The sequence below is a fragment of the Thamnophis elegans genome, chromosome 13 (genome assembly GCF_009769535.1).
Source record: "Thamnophis elegans isolate rThaEle1 chromosome 13, rThaEle1.pri, whole genome shotgun sequence".
In the NCBI taxonomy this organism is placed as follows: Eukaryota; Metazoa; Chordata; class Lepidosauria; order Squamata; family Colubridae; genus Thamnophis; species Thamnophis elegans.
In genome coordinates this window covers 5024302-5049378 of record NC_045553.1, presented here as the reverse complement: position 1 = coordinate 5049378, position 25077 = coordinate 5024302, and the positions used below count along the sequence as shown (strand labels likewise).

Here is a 25077-nt window from a genome sequence, read left to right as displayed (position 1 = left end):
ACTGAGGACCAGCCACCCCATCCGCTCTCACCGCTTGCGACGCCATCATTTCATTGATGCTCTGCTCGTACTGCTCCGCCAGGATGGCCAGCTTCCTCGTCTGCATCCTTCAGGCTTTTCAAAATAGTTTTGTGCTCACTCTTTGGAGTCACTTCCAGCTGGTGATTCTTGAGTGCTTTGTACTGCTTAGTTTGCACTTTGCACGTGTCTTGGAACTGCTTCTTGATCTGCATTTCCATGGCCTGCAGAGGAGAAGCGGGAAGCAAACCGATAGCGGAAACGTTTAGCATTCCCCTGTGCCCTTTGTGGGCTGGGTTTGAAATGGAAGGGAATATGAGCCACGGAAGGAAGGAAGGGAGAGAGAAATTCCATGGGAAGGAAGGAAGGAAGGAAGGAAGGAAGGAAGGGAGGGAGGATTTTCATGAGAAGGAAGGAAGGAAGAAGAGAGGAATTCCATGGGAAGGAAGGAAGGAAGGAAGGAAGGGAGGAAGGAAGGAAGGGAGGAAGGAAGGAAAGAAGGAAGGAAGAAAGGAAGGAAGGGAGGACTCATGGGAAGGAAGGAGGGAAGGAAGGAAGAAAGAGAGGAATTCCATGGGAAGGAAGGAAGGAAGGAAGGAAGGAAGGAATTTTATGGGAAGAATACAAGGAAGGAAGGGAAAGAGGAATTCCATGGGAAGGAAGGAAGGGAGGAAGGAAGGAAAGAAGAAAGGAAGGAAGGAAAGAAGGAAGGAAGGAAGGAAGGAAGGAAGGAAGGGAGGAATTCCATGGGAAGAATACAAGGAAGGAAGGAAGAAAGGAATTCCATGGGAAGAAAGGAAGGAAGGAAGGAAGGAAGGGAGGAATTCCATGGGAAGAAAGGAAGGAGGGAAGGAAGGAAGGAAAAGAGGAATTCCATGGGAAGGAAGGAAGGAAGAGGGAAGGAAGGGAGGAATTCCATGCGAAGGAAGGAAGGAAGAAAGGGAGGGAGAATTCCATGGGATGGAAGGAAGAAAGGAGGGAAGGGAGGGTGGAATTCCATGGGAAGAAAGGAAAGGAGGGAAGGAAGAAGGGAAAGAGGAATTCCATGGGAAGGAAGAAAGGAAGAGAGGAATTCCATGGGAGAAGGAATTCCATGGGAAGAAAGGAAGGAAAGAATGGAGGAATTCCATGGGAAGAAAGGAAGGAAGGAAGGGAGAGAGGAATTCCATGGGAAGGAAGGAAGGAAGGAAGGAAGAGAGGAATTCCATGGGAAAGAAGGAAGGAAGGAAGGGGGGAGGGGGGAGGACTTTCATGGAAGGAAGGAAGGAAGGAAGGAAGGAAGGGAGAGAGGAATTACATGGGAAGGAAGGAAGGGAGAGAGGATTCCATGGGAAGGAATGAAGGAAGAAGGGAGGGAGGGGAGCATTCCATGGAAGGAGAAGAAGAAGGAAGAATGGAAGGGAGAATGGAATTCCATGGGAAGAAGGAAAGGAAGGACGAAGAAGGAAAAAGAATGAGAATTCCACAGGAAGAAGGAAGGAAGGAAGGGAGGAGAGTAACTCCATGGGAGGAAGAGGGAAGGAATTCCATGGGAGGAAGGAGGAAAGGAAGTAGAGGAATTCCATGGGAAGGAAGGAGGAAGAAAAAAGAAAGGTGGGAAGGAAGGAAGAAGGAAGGAAGGGGAAAGGCATAACTGAATAGCAGAGTTGGAAGGATCTTGCAGGTCTTCTACTCCACCTCATGCTCAAGCAGGACAACCCCTCTACCATTTTAGACAAGTGACCGTCCAGTCCCCACTTGTGAATCGTTAAAGAATCATCTATTCCTATGTTTAGAAGAATTTCCCCGACTACTTTCCTCCCCTGCTGAAGTCAAGCAAATTGCCGCTTGCAGCTACGCAATTCCAAGCTAAGTCCTCACTTGACGCCTCCTTCCCCCTTAATTAACAAGCATTTCCTAACTTCAGGCTCTGGGAGTTTGTGTGTGTCCCTCATGAGCCTTCCGCGCTGGGCTCCCACCCTCGTCCCCTTGACTACCTTCAGATTCTTCGGCTGTTGCCGCAACTCCATGACGTGCTTCCTGTGCAGCTCTCTTTCCCGCCGCTTGTTATACTCCAGCTGGTTCTCAAGTTCCGTCTGGTGCTGCAGCCGGTCAAGTCCATAACGCACTTCTGCAGCAAATGCAGCTGCCGGTACTCTAACTCCCGCGACTCGTCGTGCCGTATTAGCATGGCATGTTCCATCTCCTTCTGGGTTCTCTTCTTGTTCAGCTCCTGCATTGGGTGTGGGTGAGGAGAACAGAGGTGAGGAGAACCTTCCCGTGTGGTCTGTGAGAATGGCCTTGGAGATATGGAGGGAAGAGCCACAGCCAGGGAACAGAGGGATAAAAGGCTGCTGAGCCCAGAGCAGAAATGGGGTGTGGCCAGTGATGAAATTCAATTGATTTCACTACCGGTTCTGTGGGCGTGGCAGGCAAAGGATACTGCAAAATCTCCATTCCCTTCCCACTCCAGGGGAAGGATACTGTAAAATCTCCCTTCCCTCCCCACTCCAGGGGAAAGATACTGCAAAATCTCCATTCCCCCCTCACTCAAGGGGATACTGCAAAATCTCCATTCCTTCCCCACTCCAGGGGAAAGATACTGCAAATCTCCATTCCCTCCCCACTCCAGGGGAAGGATACTGCAAAATCCCCATTCCCTTCCCACTCCAGGAAAAGATACTGTAAAATCTCCATTCCTTCCCACTCCAGGGGAAGGATACTGCAAAATCTCCATTCCCTCCCCCCACCAAGGGAAGATACTGCGGAATCTCCATTCCCTCCTCACTCCAGGGAAGGATACTGTAAAATCTCCATTCCCCCCTCCAGGGGAAAGATACTGTAAAATCTCCATTCCCCGCTCACTCCAGGGGAAGGATACTGTAAAATCTCCATTCCCTCCCCATTCCAGGGGAAGGATACTGCAAAATCTCCATTCCCTCCTCACTCCAGGGGAAGGATACTGCAAAAATCTCCATTCCCCCCTCCAGGGGAAAGATACTGTAAATCTCCATTCCCCGCTCACTCCAGGGAAGGATACTGTAAAATCTCCATTCCCTCCCCATTCCAGGGGAAGGATACTGCAAAATCTCCATTCCCTCCTCACTCCAGGGGAAGGATACTGCAAAAATTCCATTCCCCCCTCCAGGGAAAGATACTGTAAAATCTCCATTCCCCCCTCACTCCAGGGGAGGATACTGCAAAATCTCCATTCCCTCCCCACTCCAGGGGAAGGATACTGCAAAATCCCCATTCCCTCCCCACTCCAGGAAGGATACTGCAAAATCTCCATTCCCTCCTCACTCCGGGGAAGGATACTGCAAAATCTCCATTCCCCCCTCCAGGGAAAGATACTGTAAAATCTCCATTCCCCCCTCACTCCAGGGAAGGATACTGCAAAATCTCCATTCCCTCCCCACTCCAGGGGAAGGATACTGCAAAATCCCCATTCCCTCCCCACTCCAGGGAAGGATACTGCAAATCTCCATGTCCCTCCCCCCTCCAGGGAAGGATACTGTAAAATCTCCATTCCCCTTCCCACATCCAGGGGAAGGATACTGCAAAATCTCCATTCTCCTCCCTCCTCCAGGGAAGGATACTGCAAATCTCCATTCCCTCCCCCCTCCAGGGGAAGGATACTGTAAAATCTCCATTCCCTCCCCACTTCAGGGGAAGGATACTGCAAATCTCCATTCCCTCCCTCCTCAGGGGAAGATACTGCAAAATCTCCATTCCTTCCCACTCCAGGGGAAGGATACTGCAAAATCTCCATTCCCTCCCCCCACCAAGGGAAGGATACTGCAGAATCTCCATTCCCTCCTCACTCCAGGGAAGTCCTGTAAAATCTCCATTCCTTCCCACTCCAGGAGAAGGATACTGTAAAATCTCCATTCCCTCCTCACTCCAGGAAAGGATACTGTAAAATCTCCATTCCCTCCTCACTCCAGGGGAAGGATACTGTAAAATCTCCATTCCCTCCTCACTCCAGGGGAAGGATCTGTAAAATCTCCATTCCCTCCTCACTCAGAGAAGGATACTGTAAAATCTCCATTCCCTCCTCACTCCAGGCAAGGATACAGCAAAATCTCCATTCCCTCCCCACTCCGGGAGGGATTTCCGCAAAATCTCAGATGTTTCGCTTCTTATCCAAGAACTGAAGAAGCTTCTTGGATGAGAAGCGAAACCTCTTCAAGGAAAAACCAAGAAAGCCTCTTGAAAGACCACCTTTGGGACACCTATCTTAGAGTTATCAAGGTTGAAAATCTTGAACTAGGCAAAAGTAAAAGTTCCCCTCATGCATATGTGCTAGTCGTTCCCGACTCTAGGGGGCGGTGCTCCTCTCCATTTCCAAACCGAAGAGCCAGCGCTGTCCGAAGACCTCTCCGTGGTCATGTGCTGGCATGACTCAACGCCGAAGGCGCACGGAACGCTGTTCCCTTCCCACCAAAGGTGGTTCCTATTTTTCTACTTGCATTTTTTATGTGCTTTCAAACTGCTAGGTTGGCAGAAGCTGGGACGAGGTAATGGGAGCTCACTCTGTGATGCGGCACTAGGGATTCGAACCGCCGAACTGCCGACCTTTCTGATCGACAAGCTCAGTGTCCACTGAGCCACCACGTCCCTTTTGAATGAGACCTTTCTAAAACAAGGCACGTTGGCTTCATCTCACAAAAGAAACTCTCCTGCCTTCTGGTTGCTGAGTTTCCTGCTGAGAAAACCGAACATCCTGCAGGCATGAATTTGAGCATCAAAGCCAAAACCTGGGGGCTCCTATGGCGTATTTCTCAAACTGTCCAGCAGATGGCGCACGAGCAAATGCGCATGACAACGAGGAGGGGAGGGGCCTTGACGCTCTCTGAACTTGGTGGTTTCCTTGAAGACGTTTCATTACCAAACTAGGTTACATCATCAGTGTACTGATGATGTAGCCTAGTTTGGTAATGAAATGTCTGCTAGAAATCCATCTAGCTCAGATAGCATTAAGGACCAATTCCTTCTTCTCCTCCACAACAACCTCTCTCCCTTCTAGCACTGATGATGTTATCTACTTGGGTAATAAAATGTCTACAAGAAACCACTAAGCTCAGAGAGCATTAAGGACTAATTCTTCCTCCTCCTCCTCCTCTTCCTCCCCTTCTCCTCTACTCCACAAACCTCATTCCCTTCTAGCACTGATGATGTTATCTAGTTGGGTAATAAAATGTTTGCAAGAAAACCATGAAGCTCAGAGAGCATTAAGGACTATAGTCTTCTTCATCCTCCTCCACCTCCACTTCTCCTCAACTCCACGAACCCCATTCTCTTCTAACACTGAGGATGTTGCCTAGTTGGGTAATAAAACGTCTGCAAGAAACTATCAAGCTCAGAGACTACATTCTTCCTCCTCCTCCTTCTCCTCTTCCTCCCCCCACAAACCTCACTCCCTTCTAGCACTGATGATGTTACCTAGTTGGGTAATAAAATGTCTACAAGAAAACCACCAAGCTCAAACCATATCAAGGACACTAAAATCTTCCTCCTCTCCCCACCAACCTCACTCCCTTCTAGCACTGATGATGTTATCTAGTTTGGTAACGAAACGTCTGCAAAAAAACAAACAAAACAAAAAAAAACCCCAACCAAAGTCAGAGGGCACCAAGAACCTCTTCCTGTCAACTCCGAGAGCTACAAATATTCTCCTTTATTGGTAGGCGTTAAACCTTCAGCACTTTCCACCGAGCAAAATGACAAATCTAAACCTATCACAATCACTTAAAGCGGAAAGATCCAGAAATGACTGAAATATTTAGGAGAACATGAAGAAACCATTTTTGAAAGGACGATGAGCTTCCTGTTTGTGCTTCAAAATTTTTCCTGTTTGTGCTTCAAAATTTTCCTCCTTTTGGGAGCTTTGATTTAAATTACCATATTTTTCAGAGTATAAGACGCACCTTTCCCCCCACAAAAAAGAGGGTGAAAATCTGGGTGGGTCTTAAATACTAAATACAGTATTTTTTAGCCTCCCAGAGCCCCGCCCCTTTGCAAAAATGGCTGTGCATGGCCTTCAGGAGGCTTCCAGAGTGCTCCTGGGGCTGGGGAGGGTGGAAATGAGCAAGAAATAGGCTATTTTTTGCTTGTTTTTGCCCCCCCCACCCCAGCCCCCAGGAGCACTCTACAAGTCTCCTAAAGGCTATGCATGCCCTTTTCTGATCAAAAACGGGCCCGTTTTTGGGAGGTCTGCAGAGTGCAAAACCTTTTTTAAAAACATTTGCTTCTTCACAATCTTGGTGCGTCTTGTACTCCGAAAAATACGGTAGACAGGAGGAGTAAACGCCAAAGGATCAGGGAATGGGGTGATATTCACTTACTGTATTTTTCGGAGTATAAGGCGCACCTTTCTCCCTCAAAAAAGAGGCTGAAAATCTGGGTGCGTCTTATACACTGAATATAGCATTTTTTGCCTTCCGAAACTCCACCCCTTTCACCAAAATGGCCATGCATTGCCTCTAGGAAGCTTTTAGAGAGCTCCTGGGGGCTGAGGAGGGCAGAAATGAGCAAAAAAACGGGCCGTTTTTTTGCTCAATTTACCCCCCCTAGTCCCCAGGAACACTCGATAAGCTTCCTAAAGGCTATCTGTGCCCTTTTTTCTGTACGAAAAACGGGCCATTTGTTTGCTCGTTTTTGGCCTCCTGACCCCCCCAGGAGCATTCTGCAGCTCCCTAAAGGCTATTTGTGCCTTTTTTGGGGGAGAAAACGGGCCCATTTTCGTGAAAGATGGGCCCATTTTGGGAGGTTTGCAGAGTGCAAAACCTTTTTTTAAAAATTTTCCTCTTCAAAACCTTGCTGCGTCTTATACTCCGAAAAATACGGTACCTTCCCTACTGGCTCGCAAATGTGAGCGCTTCGCTTGCATGCGGCTCGTTTGCGCATGCGCTCAGCCTTCCGTGCATGCGGTTTGGGCTTGAAAACGTGCCTAAACGGGAGGTCATAGAACTGGGATGGGTGGGTGGGGGCGGGCCCTACCACCTCTGACCAGGGACGCTCACGGAGCGCGAGCCTCTCTTTCCATCCATCCAAATTCCTCCGCCAGCCAATTGAAGTCCCCAAGTTTTAAAGCAGTTAAAGCTGGAGAACCCTGGTCTAGGCTAGCGGTCGGCCACATTAAACACTCAAAGAGCCACAAAGATCCTAACCGGAAGCCCCCCGTTCAATTCTGGAGCCGGCTGCAAGTCTGGTTCCCCAACACCATAGAGTCTCCCTCCTAGCGCAGCCTCATTTTTCCCTCTGCTGACCGCAAGTCCGGTTCCCCCCACCATAGTCTCCTCCTAGCGCGGCGTCCTTTTTCCTCTGCCAACCAGACGTCCAGTTCCCTCACCATAGAGTCTCTTCCTAGCACAGCATCCTTTTTCCTCTGCTAACCGGGAAGTCTGGTTTGATTTGATTTGATTTATTGCATTTCTATGCCCCCTATTGCCCAGAGGGACTCAGGGCGGCTCCCCCACCATAGAGTCTCTTCCTAGCACAGCATCCCTTTTCCTCTGCTAACCAAAGTCGAGTTCCCCCACCATAGGTTTCTTCCTAGCCAGCATCCTTTTTCCTCTGCTACCCGAAGTCCAGTTTCCCCCCACCATAGAGTCTCTTCCTAGCACAGCATCCTTTTTTCCTCTGCTAACAGAAGTCCAGTTCCCCCCACCATAGAGGTCTCCTCCTAGCACAGCGTCCTCCTGCTTGCCGGAAGTCGGTCCGTTCTCCCCCCCCCCCGCTAGAGTCTCCTCCTAGTGCACCATCCTTTTTCCTCTGCCAACCGGAAGTTCAGTCCCCACCACCGTAGAGTCTTCTCCTAGCCGCCATCCTTTTTCCTCCACCTGTCCTAACCAAAAATCCCCTATCCATTGTGGAGCCGACCGGCGACAGGGAGCAGAGGATAAAGAGCCACATCGGTTGCTGATCCCTGGTCTAGATCCTTCGAAAGAGAAATTGGGGAGTGGGGGAAGCACACCCACCCTATCTCTCTAGATTTGCTCAGTATCCGCCCCTTGCACGTCATTTTTTGTGGGGGGTGGTGGGGGAGGGCAAAGGCTAAAAGCAGAGACCTCACGAATATTCTGCTGCTCCAACTCATGCCTTCGGATCACGTTTTCCGCTTAAGAAACGGCAGTTTTTGTCGTAGTAGAGTCTCTGCTGGCTGAGAAGATGCGCCTCTTCTTCAGCCTGTGTGTGCTGCAGATTTTCTTTGTGTTTGGAGATCCTTTCCTGCTTCTCCTTCTTGGGTGTGCTGTGATCCTCGTTCATCTCCTGAAAGGGGGGCCGGGAGACCAGGGGGGGTGTGAGTAAAAGGCCAACGGGCTACAGCAGAATGAAAACCGGCACTTGCGTCCGATGACTCTTGGGGGGGAAGCGCCCTGCGTAGAGCCAGGGTCCCTCGTCTAATCTCTCTCTCTCTCTCTCGCTAACAGGGTTCCTTTCTAACACTGATGACGTTACTTGGTTAGGTAATGAAACGTCTGCAAGGAAACTACCAAGCTTCCTTCTACTTCCCTTTCTCCTTCCCTCCTTTTCCCCTTCCCTTTCTTCCTCCTCCTCTTCCCCTTTTCCTCTCTTCCTCTTGCCTTCACTCTCCTCCTTTTCCACATTCCTTTCTCCTTCCTCCTCTTACTTCTCCTTCTTCTCCCCTCCTCTGGTTCCCCTCCCCCCCTCTTCTCCTTTTTCACTTCCCTTTCTCCCTCCTCCTCTTCCTTGTCCTTTCCTTTCTCCCCATCCTTATACCCCTTTCCCTTTCTTCCCTCCTCCTCTTCCCCTTCCTCTCCTCCTTTTGGCCTTCACCCTCCTCTTCTCCTTTTTCGCCTTTCCTTTCTCCATCCTCCTCTTCTTCCTTCTCCTTCCATTTCTCCCCTCCTCCTCTTCCCCTTTCCCCCTCCTCTCCTTTTCCACTTTCCCTTTCTCCTCTCCTCCTTTTGCCCTTCCCCTCCTCTTCTCCTTTTCCACTTCCCCTTTCTCCCTCCCCCTCTTCCTCCTCCTTCCATTTCTCCCCTCCTCCTCTTCCCCTTCCCTTTATCCCCTCCTCCTCCTCTTCCTCCCCACGGGGGCGCGTCATTCTGGAGGTGGTTAATGGGATGAGATGAGACCCCACCTCCTCTCCCACCAGTTCATTTGCTCCTTCACCTTCCCAGATCTGGAGAGCGCCTCCTTGCCTCTTTAATCTTTTCTTTGCAAATCTTGTATTGCTTCTTCTGACTTTCTAAGAAATTGGTCAGATCCCTCTTCTGCTGAGCCAAAATCTGTTGCTGGAACTTCTTCTCATCTGCTGCCGCTGTCTTAGCCTGTGAAGGAAAAAAAAAAAAAAAAGGCTTTTTCAAAATTAAAAAAACCACCCATGTTTTCAGGGTTCCACCACAAAACCGCGGTAGACAAAATCGCGGTCGACGAAAGTGCGTATGTGACGTCATCACAGCGCGACGAAAAAGATCGAAAAATGTAAAAATAAAGCAAAAACCTTACCCTAACCCCCCCAAACCTTAACCCTAAACCTAACCCTAAACCTAACCCTTAACGTAACGAAAAACCTAACGCTAACCCTTAACCTAACGCTAACGTAACGCTAATGCTCTAAACCTAACCCTAACCCTTAACCTAACCCTAACCCTAACCCTAACCCTAAACCTAACCCTTACCTTTATGTGAATCGGCTTGCTGTAATTTAATTTTATTTCAATTTTTCGATCTTTTTCGTCGCGCTGTGATGACATCACATACGCGCTTTCGTCGACCGCGCTTTTGTGGAACGCGGTTTTGACGGGTCTCGGTTTTCAGGGTTCAAGACTGTATTTAGGGGACGGAAAGCTAAAACGTTAAGATGAACGGTTGTGGGTAATTTGGGCATTCTAGAGAAAAGAAGGGGACCAGGACTGACATGATAGCAATTTTCCAGGTTTCTTCTTTCTTTCTGTTCTACTGTTCAGTTTTCATGGTTGTGAGCCACCCACAGTCTTGTCTGCCCCATCTTTCAGTTTTATATAGGCGCCCCAAGTGACACGCAGTGACCCCCGGTTGGTGCATAATGTGTCAACCCTGAGATGGATCTGGCTGAGGCTTCAGGGTTGCCACACAACAAAAGGAGGGAGGAAATAGTTAGATGAGGTTTTGTAGCCAAAGCAATGAAGTTTTCTTGTGGGAACCAAGGACATTCTCACCGGTGGCTGGCCAGGGGAGGAGTAAAGTAACCAAGCAACCAGCCAGCTCCTGGATTGGACAATGTGACCGAGGCTATATCATTACAGGCCATTCACACCCCTTTAATGATTCACAACCAGCCTGTGAAGAGTCCTGACAGAAGTCTGCCAAAGTCTTTCGGGATAATGCTGATAAGTACCCACCTTTATCTCCCTTGAAACGCTGCCAGAGACTTAACTGCCAATTAGTTTTGCAAGGCCAAACGGAGCACAGAGTCAAAACGGAGCTTCAGAGTTTAAACCGACCACAAGGAACAAAATTGCTTCCTTGCAAAGGATCACATCCGTTTGCTCCTCTTTTATGTCTTATGGGAGGGGCCAATCATCTCCCAAGCCTTACTCCCAAGTCGCCCCTTTGGTCTTAACTGTTCTTGCCTTCTGGAAGCTCTGTGCATGAGCACAGTGGGAACAGGCTCCCGCTGTTCTTCTGCCTCTCTGAGGTCAGACTTCGGAGGCAGCACATAACTACCAGTGCTCCAGAGAGAGCACACAACTACCTTCCATCTCAGGTAGGCGGGGGGGGGGGGGAGATGAAATTGGGGAGAGTTGGTGTGTCAAACGACCTGCACACTGCCCCACCAGGCATCTCAAGGTGTCATGGAATCTGGGTGGCCTTCTGAATCCCTCAGCCAGCAAGGCGGCCCATCCCGCAGGAGAACCCGGCTCACCTCCTTCTCTATGACGGCCACCTGTTTCTTGGCTAGCTTCTCCAGTTCAATGGACGAGTTGTTGGCATGGGTCTCCACCTCTTTCTGCAGCTTGAGGCGGTGTTCGTCCATTTCAGCCTTCAGCTTGTTTTCCAGGGCGATCAGCTGCTTCTGGTGCTGGCGCCGCATCCGTTTATATCCTGACATCTGTTCCCGCAACTCGTTCTCCTGCTCATGCTCATGGATCTGCCTTGTAACCTGTGATCGGCCGAGGGGAGGAAAGAGGGAGAAGAGACAAGAGTTAGCGCCTGCCTGGAGGAAGGAGGCCACCCAGGCTGATGGCCTGGGCTCTAGGGCAATTCGCCATAGCCACCTCGCCATGGCCAATTCACTGTGGGACAACTCGCCACCACCAACTTGCTGCGGTCACCTCACCATGGCCAACTCTCTATGGCCAACTCACCATGGCCACCTTACCATGAGGCAACTCTCCATGGCCACCTCACCATGAGACAACACTCCATGGCAAACTCTCCATGGCAAACTCTCCATGGCCACCTCACCATGAGACAACTCTCCATGGCCAATTCCAATTCTCCATGACCAACTCTCCATGACCAATTCTCCATGGCCACCTCACCATGAGACAACATTCCATGGCCAACTCTCCATGTCCACCTCTCCATGGCCAACTCACGATGGCCACCTTACCATGAGACAACTCTCCATGGCCAATTCCAATTCTTCATGGCCAACTCTCCATGACCAATTCTCCATGGCCACCTTTCCATGGCCGCCTCAGCATGAGACAACTCTCCATGGCCAACTCACCATGGCCAATTCTCCACGGCCACCTTACCATGACAACTCTCCATGGCCAATTCCAATTCTCCATGGCCAACTCCCCATGGCCAAGTCTCCATGAGACAACTCATCACCACCAACTTGCTGTGGCCAAATCGCCACGGTAAGCTTGCTGTGGCCCCCTCACCATGGCCAACTCTTCATGGACAACTCGCTATGACCAACTCATTACCGTGAACTTGCTGTGGCCAATTAGCCATGGCCACCTCAATGTGGGACAACTCTCCATGGCCAACTCACCATGGGACAACTCTCCATGGCCAACTCATCATAGGATAACTCACCACAGCCATCTTACTGCGGCCACCTCGCCAGAGCCACCTCTCCATGGCCAACTCGCTATGGCCAACTCATCATGGCCAATTTGCTGTGGCCAACTCGCCACGGTAAGCTTGCTGTGGCCCCCTCACCACGGCCAACTCTTCATGGACAACTCGCTATGACCAACTCATTACCGTGAACTTGCTGTGGCCAATTAGCCATGGCCACCTCAATGTGGGACAATTCGCCACAGCCAACTTGCTGCGGCCACTTCACCACGGTCAACTGACTATGGAGTGGGGTGGCAGGCAGAGGGAGAGAGGGAAAGGGAATGGGTGGGGTGAGAAAGAGGGGGGAGGGAAAGAGAGAGAGATAAAGGTAGGAGGAAATGAAGGAAGGAGAGAGAAGGAAGGAAAGAAGGAAGGAAGGAAGGAAAGAAGAAGAGGAAAGGAAGAAAGAAGAAGGAGGAAGGAAGGAAGGAAGGAAGGAAGGAAAGAAGAAGAAAGAAAGAAAGAAAGAAAGAAAGAAAGAAAGAAAGAAAGAAGAAAAGAAAGAAAGAAAGAAAGAAAGACCAACCCCCATAATCCCTTGTGGGGTGAAGTCTGGGAAACTGAATGGAGCTAGGAGGGTGTTTTAATGGCCCGATGCCCTTCCTGTTGCCAATGCGGAGTTTTGTTCAGCAGATATATTTAAAATAGAACAGAACAGAAGAGTATTCTTTCTCATTGTGGCCAGAGAGAGAAATATCTGCCTCAACCTAGGATCAAATTCACAGTCTCCTGATTGTGAGGCGAGAGCGCCACCTCTAGGCCACCCCACCACTCCGATCCTGAGCTACAATATTCTCTTTAATCGTCATTTATTTGGAAGATTTACATGGCCCGCACAAGTGACTCCGAGTGGCTTACGTACAATAAAAACCCAATGTAAAAGAATAAAAATCAATTAACGGCCTACCATCTCAATGCAAGCGTTGCCTCCAGAAATACCCGCCCATCTGATCACCGCATTCTTTCCGTAAAATGTTCCTGGCCCCATCTCCCAGACATTTAGGTCACTGTTAATTTTCACTCATGCACAAAGCCTACTTCACCTTGAACATACATGCAGTCCTTGGGCTGGAAGGGACCTTCAGAGGTCTTCTATTCTAGCCCCCCCCCCCCAGGGACCACTCAATTCATAATTTGAAATCCCATGAATCACTAACATGATCTGCCTAATGACTGGGTGGGCAGGCGTGGCTAGGTGGTCATGTGACTGGGTGGCCGTGGCCAACTCAATGTCGCTCACATCAAGGGGCGCCTCACCAGTCTCTACTGGCCCCTCCCCTCCCAGCCATTCCTCACCTGCCCGCCCGGGCTCCTTAGGGCCCCAATAGAAGCAGTTGCTGGAGCTAAGCAGCCCCCAGGAGAAAGAGTTGGCAAAACAGCTCAGGTCAAATTGGATCTGGCCGAGAAGGAGGCTCAGCAGAAGCACCTCACTAAGGACTAGGAGCATAGCCTTTTGAAGCAAAGGGAAGACCTGTAGGAGTGCAAGGCCAGGTGCCAGTGCCTGGAGGCTCAGCGGGCTGAGATGGTCAGCCAGTTCCAGGCCATGATGCAGTCCCACTGGAACAAGGCCTTCCGGCTCTTCACCACCAGCGGTGCTTCCCTCCAGCCTTCACCCAAAGCCCCTCACCAGGAGGCCAAAGCAGACCCCAAGTCGGAATTTCTGCCCCCCTCCGACCTGCACAAAAAGACCCCGAAGGGGGAGACTCTCTGCAGCAACACAAGCGTTCTTTGCACGTATCCCTCCCAGGGGCCATAGCTTGAGGACCCCTGATTTAGTGGGTTCACCCACAAATGCGCGAACGACAAAAGCGCGCCTGACTAAACCGCGGTGACAAAACCGCGAGTTCTAAAGCGCGCCGACGAATGAGCGCTGAAGCGCACCGACAACAGCGCGCCGACAGAAGTCCGCTGTAACCCTAACCTTAACTTAAATCGCACTTCTGTCGGCGCGCTGTTGTCGGCGCGTTGATGACATCACGGTTTTAGCGCCACGCTTTTGTCGTCGCGCTTTTGTCGTTCGCGCATTTGACGGGTCACTGATTTAGTGCAATATCAAAAATGCAAAGATTGTTTTCTGCGGACCACTAATTGGTGACCGCTGTTCCAGACTGACCCCTTGCTCAAGACAGGAGACTGGACTTTTGAGACTGGTGGACTGGCTGGGGGATTCTGGGAGTTGGGACGTCCGCAAGTCTTAAACGTTGCCGAGGTTGGACGCCCCTGCTTAAAACGGTGCGCAGGAGAACATGACTTTGAGATGAGATGGGTGGCGGTATACCTTTCGTGAAATGAATAAAATAAGATCAGAGCTGGGGCTGGTGTGGAGTCATTTCTGCAGGAGCATCGGAAAGAAACGAGAAGGGGTGATTTATCTGGAATGGGTCAGCAGTAAGATCAGGAGGTGGATTCGAAGCATGGCCAGGTCTCCAGGAAAAGGAATCAAGAGAATCCTACTGTCAACTCTTGAAGTTGGCCTCATGATGGCCATCTTTGAGGCTTCATGATGCCACAATGAAGATGAAGGTTAGGGAGGGGGAGGGAATAGAGATAGCTGGGGGGCGGGGATTGTAGCCACCATAAAACACTTTCCCTTGGGAACCAAGGACATTCCAAGTGGTGGTGGAAGAGAGGAGGAGCAATGTTACCAAGCAACCGGATTTGCACCTTGATTGGACCATGTGACTGACTGTCTGGGAAAGGGTGGGAAAACTCCCTTTTCATTAGGTGAAAATCTTCGGAGTCGGTTTTCACCAGAACTGCGCCAATAGGATCTATCCAATAAAACTATTCTTCGAGGAATCTACAGCTGCCTCGCAGTTTGGTTGGCTATGGGTGTGTTACTTGGAACCCTGATACCTACACCCTGCTGTGGCTCATGGGACATCTGATCTTACTGGCTTGCCTGAAGGACCAAGATGGTCCTTGACATTTTACTTGTTGCCTATATCTTAACCCGTCTGATTGATAACACTACATCAGGGGTGTCAAACTCGGTTACACCGAGGGCGAAAACATCAGGATTGTATTTGACCTTGGGGGCTGGGAGAGGGCATGGCCAGAGTGGGTGTGGCCAGATCAACGTCAATTGTGTCGGGGGCACCTTTGGAAGACCAAGTGCCAGCCCGAGTGCCATTTTTGTTGGCAGATGGTTGCAGGAGGCTGCTGCAGCTGAAAACGGACCTCAGGGGGGACTGGGACGGGACAAGCGGCCTCCCAAGCTCCATTTTTGCAGGCGGAGGAAGCCGTCACAACCGAAAACAGAGCTGGGGGGGGGATGATGTGCGCGGCCTGCCTGAGGTCAGTTTTTGCTGGCGGGCCAGTCCTTTTCATCATTTCTGGAGTCTTTCCACGAGCCAGATCCAGCCCCCGGGCTTTGAGTTTGACACCTCAGCCCTAGATATATGATCTTGGTTGAGTCCATCTCCATGCCAAAAATGGGCAACCAAGGCCATGGTGGGTTCTTGGTAGCTCTGGAGAACAACCAGCAGAGCCCTTCAGATCCACGGGAAACTCGGCTCGGCCGCCGTGCTGGTCAAGTCATTCAAAGCCGCTCGTCAACAATTTGCCGGGAATAGATCGCTCCTGCTGCTAATAACAGTGAGAAACCGGCAATCTGGTTCGGGAATGCTGGGAAGGAAGGAGGGGGGAACACCCCCACCCCACCTGAGCTTTCTTACATCCCAGGAAGCAGCCTTGCTTCAAATTGGCTGGTTTCGCGCGGCAGGAGAGCCGCGACCTCAAGCAGGGTGACGAGAGGGAAGGGGAAAGTCGCGTTCTTTCCAGGAAATCCTTTCGACACTGCGGCTTAAGAGGAAGGGGAAGGTGGCGTGGGGGACACAGAGGAAGGAGTGGGGGGGAGTGGGGGGGGGAGGAAACTTCCCAACTCACAGCCAACACAGGCCTTGGAAAGATTGCCCCTCCGGTTCTTGGCAGGGAGATGCAAAGCTCAACCCACGGAAATGTATTTAGAACTGAATCCCCTTGCAGGCAATGGACTCTTTCCACAAAGATGGATGCAAATAGTTCCTTGGGAGAGCTAGCCTGGGTGCTGAACCAGGTGGGAAGGGAGGAATTTCCTGAATTAATCAATGGAAGAGCTGGCCTTCAGAAGTATTCAAAGTGGACAATGATCATCCATCCATCCATCCATCCATCCATCCATCCATCCATCCGATCTATCATCATCTATCTATCTATCTATCTATCTATCTATCTATCTATCTATCTATCTATCTATCTATCTACCTACCTACCTACCTACCTACCTACCTACCTACCTACCTACCTACCTACCCATTCCCCCCCACCCACCCATCTATCATCTCTCTCTCTCTCTCTCTCCATCCACCCACCCACCCACCTATCTATTCTCTGTCCATCTATCCATCCATCCACTCTGTCTGTCCATCCATCTATCTATCCAACCACTATACATCCATCCGCTCTATCTATCTATCTTTCTGTCTGTCTGTCTCTGTCTGTCCGTCCATCCGTCCAACTACCTACCAACCTACATACATACATACATACATACATAGCTACTTACCTACCTACCCATTCAATCTCTACATGTATCTACTGTATGTCTATCCATCTATCTATCCATCTATTCTATCACTGTCCATCCATCCATCCAACCACTCTATCCATCCATTCACTCCATCCATCCATCCACCTACCTACCTACCTACCCATTCAATCTCTACATGTATCTAATGTATCTGTGTCTATCTATCCATCCACTCTATCACTGTCTGTCCGTCCGTCCATCCACTCCATCCATCCAACCACTATCCATCCATCCACTCCCTCCTGTCTGTCTGTCTATCTCTGTCTCTGTCTGTCTGTCTGTCTGTCTGTCTCTCTCTCTCTCTCTCTCTCTCTCTATCTATCTATCTAATCTCTGACATTTCTGCAGCAAATAGAACTGCTGTACAAGCAGTCCTCAGCTTACAACAATTCACTTGCAGACCATTTGAAGTTACAACAGCATTGAAGAAACGGACTTATGACCCCTTTTCACACTTATGACCCTTTCAGTATCCCCATGATTTACATTCAGACCTTTGGCAACTGACTCATTTTTACGACGGTTACAGCGTCCCAGGAGGGTTACGTGACCCCCTTCTGACAAGCAAAGTCAACGGGGAAGACAGATTCACTTAACAACCATGCTACTCATTTAACAACTGAAGTGATTCACTTTACAACCGTGGCAAGGAAGGTCGTAAAATGGGGCTCAGTGGTTAAGACGCTGGGCTTGTCGTCTGGAAAGCTGGCAGCCCAGGTTCGAGACCCAGCGCCACGTGACGGGGTGAGCTCCCATCCTCAGCTCAGCTCTTGCCAACCTAGCAGTTCGAAAGCATGCAAATGCGGGCAGATAAATAGGTACCACATCACAGGGAGGGTAACAGAGCTTTGTGGTTCTCTGCGGAAATGTCTTTGGACAGCACTGGCTCAATGTCCTTGAAAGGGAGATGAGCAGCGCCCCCTAGAGTCGGCAACGGATAGTGGAGTAAAATCCTCTTTTTTTAAAAAAAATAAAATAAAAGGATATAGGGTTTGAAAAGTATTGGTGTCCTTCCTGCACCAAACTAATTTGCGCTGTTGCCATCTCCTGTGAATAGATTATCACTCAAAGGAAGGAAAATATTTAATTTATGCTAAGATGGTTGCCGGGTGGCCTGAAGCTGCCATCTTCTTCTTGGGCTTAGCAACACCCGTAAACCTGCAAGGGGATTCAGAATCCTCCACCCCAGAGACAATTGATTAAATTTGGGGGTCATCCACCCTAATCGATGTCGCTTTTAAAGATTAATTGGGATTGAAAGTTCGGCGACACAGCCCATTGCTAATTTCAATCCAAGTCCTCCCCGGTTTAACTGATTCAACTGGACAGCATTACGGTTGAGTCACATTGCCTGAGTAAGTCTCTCTCTCTCTCTCTCTTTCTCTCTTTCTCTCTCTCTCTCTCTCTCTCTCTCACACACACACACACACACAGACACTTCAACACTAAGGGGATCTCGGCTTTTTCGTTATCTGATGCTTCTATTCAAGAGTGTAGGCAGAAAAGAGGGGGGGGGGGAAAGGCAAACGACTGGATAGAAATTTCCCCGGTGGAAAGTTTTTGAGACGTGCCTTTCTAGGAAAAGAGAGCACGTGAGCGCTCCCCATCTCACCCAGGTGGAACTGAATTATTCATATCACCTACGGTTTTCTCCGGTGATAAAGAGTTTGGACCCGTTGGGTGAAACCGCGAGACCTTCGTCAGGAAAAAAACCGTATGCGAAAATAAGGAGACGTTTAGAAGGACAGCCGAAAAAAATCGAACGGCTACATGTTGGCCCATGATTTCTCTCTTAAGGAAGATGGCAGCTTGAAGACCACCCTTTGAGCTGACATTTGCAAGAGTCTCAGGTGGGCCTAGGGTGGCCTAGAACTCTCAGTCACCCAGTGATTAGCCCAATGTCACCTAGACTGCTTTCATGCCTAAGGTGGGACTAGAACTCACAGTATCCCGGTGACTGGTCAAAGTCATCTAGCTGGATTTCATGTCTAAGGCGGGACTAGAAGTCACCATCTCCGGGGGATTGGCCCAAGGTCATTGCCACCAGCTTTCGAGCCTAAAGTGGGACTAGAACTCACTGTCTCCTGGTGATTGGCCCAAAGTCACCCAGCTGGCTTTCATGCCTAAGGTGGGACTAGAACTCACTGTCTCCTGGTGATTGGCCCAAAGTCATCCAATTGGCTTTCATGCCTAAGGTGGGACTAGAACTCACTGTCTCCTGGTGATTGGCCCAAAGTCACCCAGCTGGCTTTCATGCCTAAAGTGGGACTAGAACTCACTGTCTCCAGCTTTCTAGCCTGCTACCTTCATCGCTAAGCCAAACTTGCTCACCCGCCACCATCGAGACAAGACAAAGTTGAGGTCCTTCACTGAATTCTGACTGCATCCTATTCTCTTACTACTATTGTCAGTGTGCTCCATATGGGACACCGATCACTCCATCAGGACAAGATTTTTCTTCTCGTAAAAACCGTATGACCGGCTCAAGGTTGGCCCACCCTTCCATCCTTCCGAGGTGGGTAAAATGAGGACTCAGATTGTTGGGGGGGCAAGAGGTTGACTTTGTAAACCGCTTAGAGAGGGGCTGTAAAGCATTGTAAAGCGGTATATAAGTCTAAGGGCCAATGCTATCTATGTCTGTCTCTCTATTTATTTCTCCTTCTCTCTCTGTCTCTTGATCTATCTGAATGTATTATTGCAGGCTAACTCTGCCCACTGCCAGGAGTTCGATCCTGACCAGCTCAAGGTTGGCCCACCCTTCCATCCTTCCGAGGTTGGTAAAATGTGGACTCAGATTGTTGGGGGGGCAAGAGGTTGACTTTGTAAACCGCTTAGAGAGGGCTGTAAAGCATTGTAAAGCGGTATATAAGTCTAAGGGCTATTGCTATCTATGTCTGTCTCTCTATTTCTCCTTCTCTCACTGTTTCTCTCTCTATCTCTTGATCTATCTAAACGTAATATTGGAGACTAACTCTGCCCACTGCCAGGAGTTCAAGCCTGACCAGCTCAAGGTTGGCTCACCCTTCCATCCTTCTGAGGTCAGTAAAATGAGGACCCAGATTGTTGGGGGCAAGAGGCTGACTCTGTAAACCGCTTAGAGAGGGCTGTGAAAGCACTGTGAAGCGGTACATACATCTAAGTGCTATTGCTATTGTCCTTCCTTCCTTCCTTCCTTCCTTCCTTCCTTCCTTCCTTCCTTCCCTCCCTCCCTCCCTCCCTCCTTCCAGTTGACTCAGCCTTCCGTCCTTCTGAGGTGGGTAAAATGAAGACCCAGATTGTTGGGGGCAAGAGGCTGACTCTGTAAACCACTTAGAGATGGCTGTAAAAGCACTGTGAAGCAGTATATAAGTCTAAGGACTATTGCAATCTATCTATCTGTCTCTCATGGTTTCTGTGTGTGTGTGTGTGTGTGTGTGTGTGTCTCGATCTATCTGAATGCATTATTGCAGACTAACCCTGCCCACTGCCCACTGACTCAGCCTTCCATCCTTCTGAGGTGGGTAAAATGAGGACCCAGATTGTTGGGGGCAAGAGGCTGACTCTGTAAACTGCTTAGAGAGGGGCTGGAAAGCACTGTAAAGTGGAATATGTCTAAGGGCTGTTGCCATATTCAAAGATCCCAAACAGTGAATGGCTGCAAACTATCCAGATAATTTGTGTTTAAGTCATCATTATGAAAAGATACCAAACTGGATACAAAGCTGAACACTGTTTAACTAGTGTTTCGTGTCCGTTTCATACCGTCGCCCACATATTAAAAGCTGATGCTCCCCTATACCCATCTAATGCTCCTATCTCTCTCTCTCTTTTTTTAAAGATTCTTTTAGACTTTTATATCTACTTTCTGGGCTAATATCTTCAGGGTTTTTTTTTTCCACATTTTTAAGTCTCTGATGTATCTATGATTTTCAGTTGGTGGTACTCCACCTTTCTTAGGTTGATCCATGGCCAGGAGAAAGATTTGATTCGATTGGATTTTGAATGCACATCTCAAATGCAAATATTTGATGTTTCACAAGAACCTTGCAAAGCAGGCTGCTACATGAGAGACAGACTCACAATAAGATAATAGGTAATAAATGTTTATTTATTTGCTTGTTTATTTATTGCATGGAGAAGGCCGCCCAAATTTAGGAAGGCACAACCACAAGAGCCGAGGTGGCGCAGTGGTTAGGGTGCAGCACTGCAGGCCACTTCAGCTGACTGTTATCTGCGGTTCAGCGGTTCTAATCTCACCGGCTCAAGGTTGACTCAGCCTTCCATCCTTCCGAGGTGGGTGAAATGAGGACCCAGAGTGTGGGGGCGATATGCTGACTCTGTAAACCGCTTAGAGAGGGCTGAAAGCCCTATGAAGCGGTATATAAGTCTAACTGCTATTGGTATTGCTATTAAAATGGAATAAAAAAATCAACACAGCAGTAACTGTGAGAGGGATCTTGGAGTCTTAGTGGACAACCAGCTAAATATGAGCCAGAAGTGTGTGGTGGCAGTCAAAAAAAACCAATGCTATCCTAAGGTGCATTGACAGAGGGATACAATCCAGATTAAGGGAGGTGCTAATACCATTCTATAAAGCCTTAGTAAGATCACACCTAGAATACTGCACCTAGTTTTGGTCACCACACTATAAAAAAGATGTTGAGACTCTAGAAAGCATACAGAGAAGAACAAGAAAGATGATCAGGGGACTGGAGGCTAAAACATACGATGAACGGTTGCAGGAACTGGGCATGGCTAGTCTAGCGAAGAGAAGGACCAGGGGAGACATGATAGAATCTTCCAATATTTGAGGGGCTGCCACAGAGAGGAGGGGGTCAAGCTATTTTCCAAAGCACCTAAAGGCCAGACGAGGAATAATGGATGGAAACTGAACAAGGAGAGATTCAACCTGGACATATGGAGGAATTTTCTAAAAGTGAGAACAATCAATTGATGAAACAGAAGTTGCCTTCAGAAGTTGTGGGAGCTTCATCCCTGGAGGCTTTCAAGAAGAGGCTGAAATGATGTAGGGTCTCCTGCTTGGGTGGGGGTCTTGGACTAGATGATCTACAAGGTCCCTTCCAACTCTGTTAATCTGAATCTATCTAAGATCATCAAAGGCCTGGAGACTAAAACATACAATGAATTGTTGCAGGAACTGGGCCTGGCTAGTCTAGTGAAGAGAAGGACCAGGGGAGACATGAGAGCAGTCATCCAATATTTGGGGGCTGCCACAGAGAGGTCAAGTTATTTTCCAAAGCACCTAAAGGCCAGACGAGGAATAATGGATGGAAACTGAACAAGGAGAGATTCAACCTGGACATATGGAGGAATTTTCTAAAAGTGAGAACAATCAATTGATGAAACAGAAGTTGCCTTCAGAAGTTGTGGGAGCTTCATCCCTGGAGGCTTTCAAGAAGAGGCTGAAATGATGTAGGGTCTCCTGCTTGGGTGGGGGTCTTGGACTAGATGATCTACAAGGTCCCTTCCAACTCTGTTAATCTGAATCTATCTAAGATGATCAAAGGCCTGGAGGCTAAAACATACAATGAACGGTTGCAGGAACTGGGCATGGCTATTCTAGTGAAGAGAAGGACCAGGGGAGACAGGATAGCAGCCTTCCAATATTTGAGGGGGCTGCCACAGAGAGGAAGGGGTGGGTCAAGCTATTTTTCAAAGTACCTGAAGGCCAGACAAGGAACAACGGATGGAAACTGATCAAGGAGAGATTCAACCTGGAAATAAGGAGAAATTTCCTGACAGGGAAAACAATCAACCCATGGAACAGAAGTTGCCTTCAGAGGTTGTGGGAGCTTCATCCCTGGAAGCTTTCAAGAAGAGACTGGATTGCCATCTGTCAGAAATGGTGTAGGATCTCCTGCTTGGGGGGGGGGGGTATTGGACTAGATGACCTACAAGGTCCCTTCCAACTCTGTTAATCTAATCTATCTCAGGGGCTGCCCCAAAGAAGAGGGAGTCAAGCTATTCTCCAAAGCACCTGAAGGCAGGAGAAGAAGCAATGGGTGGAAACTAATCAAAGATAGAAGCAACTTAGAACTAAGGAGAAATTTCCTGACAGTGAGAACAATTAATCTGTGGAACAGAAGTTGCCTCCAGAAGGTGTGAATGCCCCAACACTGGAAGTCTTTAAGAAGATGTTGGATAACCATTTGTCTGAAATGGTGTAGGGTTTCCTGCCTAAGCAAGGGGTTGGACTAGAAGACCTCCAAGGTCCCTTTCCAACTCTTGTTATTCTGTTATATCTGAACAACGAAGTGCTGTGTTGTAGAATTATTGGGTGTTTAGAAGATGTGGCATTTCAGGAGATATAAAGCTACGTGACTTGGGATTCCAGATTCCTCTTAAAATCTACTATTCCTCCTTTTTTTCCTTCCTTTTCTTCCATTGTCTCCGATTCTCGGAGAGGGCTCGCTGTTTTCTTGGCAAGGTTTTTCAGGAGTATTTCGCCATTGCTGCCTTCCTAGGGCTGAGAAAAAGGGACTGGCTCAAGGTCACCCAGATGGCTTCATGCCTAAGGCGAGGCTAGAACTCCTGGTGTCCCGGTTTCTAGCCCGATGCCTTAATCACTGAACCAATTCTAACCCTGCATTAAAACCACACTGGGTCTTATTTGTTTTTTAAGAGTAGAATAATCGTTGGAAAGGGAGGCGGTGGCTCAGGGGCTAAGACACTGAGCTTGTCGATCAGAAAGGTCGGCAGTTTGGCGGTTCGAATCCCTAGCGCCGCGTAACGGAGTGAGCTCCCATGACTTGTCCCAGCTTCTGCCAACAGAAGCAATTCGAAAGCAGGTAAAAAATGCAAGTAGAAAAATAGGGACCACTTTTGGTGGGAAAGGAACAGTGTTCTGTGCGCCTTCGGCGTTAAGTCATGCTGGCCACATAACCACGGAGATGTCTTCGGACAACGCTGGCTCTTCGGCTTTGAAATGGAGATGAGCAGCGCCCCCTAGAGTCGGGAAGGACTAGCACATATGTGCAAGGGGAACCTTTACCTTTACCTAACAGAGTTGGAAGGGATCTTGGAGGTCTTCTAGTCCAACCCCCTGCTTAGGCAGGAAATCCTACACCACTTCAGACAAATAGTTATTTAATCTCTTCTTAAAGACTTCCAGTGTTGGGGCATTCACAACTTCTGGAGGCAACTTCTGTTCCACTGATTAATTGTTCTCACTGTCAGGAAATTTCTCCTTACTTCTAAGTTGCTTCTCTCCTTGATTAATTTCCACCCATTGGTTCTTGTTCTTGGGCATATCTGGAAAAATGGATCCACCATGTGTTATCTCTGCAGGGACGATTGGATGGATGCCTTGAGAAGAAGGACCCTTACTAGTCTCATGTCGCTCAAATTAGGAGCAGGTAACTAGAAGATGGATGGGATGGGATTTGGGCCAGGCGGGATGGTGTGGGACAATTTGATCTCGCAACCCCCTCTGGGTTCCTCGTATTTTGGATACAGAGAGTCCCCAAATTTCTGTCGCCGAGCGAGACATTTGTTAAGAAACTTTTTGCCCCTTTTATGACCTTTCTTGCTGCAGTCATTAAGTGAATCCCTGCAGCTGTTCAGTTAGTCACAAGGTTGTTAAGCGGATCTTTCTTCCCTGTTGACCCATAGGTGCTTTTTTCCACCCAAGAGGCAACTGGACTTTGTGGTTTCTTTGAAGAGGTTTCGCTTCTCATCCAAGAAGCTTCTTCAGCTCTGGCAGAATGGTGAGGAATGGAAGGATTGATACTCCTTGCAGACAGCTGGTCATTTGCACTTTTAAGGGGGTCATTGAGGCCACTTGGAGGTTTTATCTGTGTCCTCAAGGTCCACCTGAGTTGTTCAAATGGGTGTGGAACCTTCTTGGAACTGCTGAAAGGCTCCACATCCATTTGCACCCCTCAGGTGACCCTGAGGACACAACGACAAACCTCCAAGTGGCCTCAACGACCCTCTGAAAGGATGCAAATGACCAGTGGTCTGCAAGGAGTATAAAACCTCCAAGTGGCCTCAATGACCCTCTAAAAGGATGCAAATGACCAGCTGTCTGCAAGGAGTATAAATCCTCCAAGTGGCCTCAATGACTCTCTAAAAGGAGGCAAATGACCAGCTGTCTGAAAGGAGTATAAAACCTCCAAGTGGCCTCAATGACCCTCTCAAAGGATGCAAATGACCAGCTGTCTGCAAGGAGTAGAAATCCCTTCCATTCCCCACCATCCAGTCAGAGCTGATGTGGATCCTCGGATGAGATGCGAAACGTCTTCAAAGTTGCCCCTTCGATCACATGACCCTGGTAATGGTGCAACGGACGTAAAAGGGTGAAAAACGGTCATAAGCCACTCTTTTCAGTGCCCCTGGAACTTCAAACGGCCGCTTAATGGACTGCTGTAAGACGAGGACTGCCTGTATACACCTCCTTCCTTACAAGTTGCCCTTGGGGTTCCTCAACTTTCAGATTTCGAATGTTGAGCGCGGGCAGGAAAGCGAGCCAAATAAGATGC

General features: G+C 49.0%; 1 protein-coding gene across 1 annotated transcript in view; it reads right to left on the bottom strand.

The window, feature by feature from the left end:
- The window catches only part of TAOK3 (TAO kinase 3), a 115705-nt gene that overhangs the window by 5594 nt on the left and 85034 nt on the right, over nt 1-25077 (bottom strand). The window contains 8 exon segments of the mRNA XM_032229324.1: nt 32-104; nt 106-242; nt 1995-2125; nt 2128-2230; nt 8070-8112; nt 8114-8271; nt 9168-9296; nt 10874-11110. Of these exon segments, the coding sequence (XP_032085215.1) occupies nt 32-104; nt 106-242; nt 1995-2125; nt 2128-2230; nt 8070-8112; nt 8114-8271; nt 9168-9296; nt 10874-11110 (1011 nt within the window).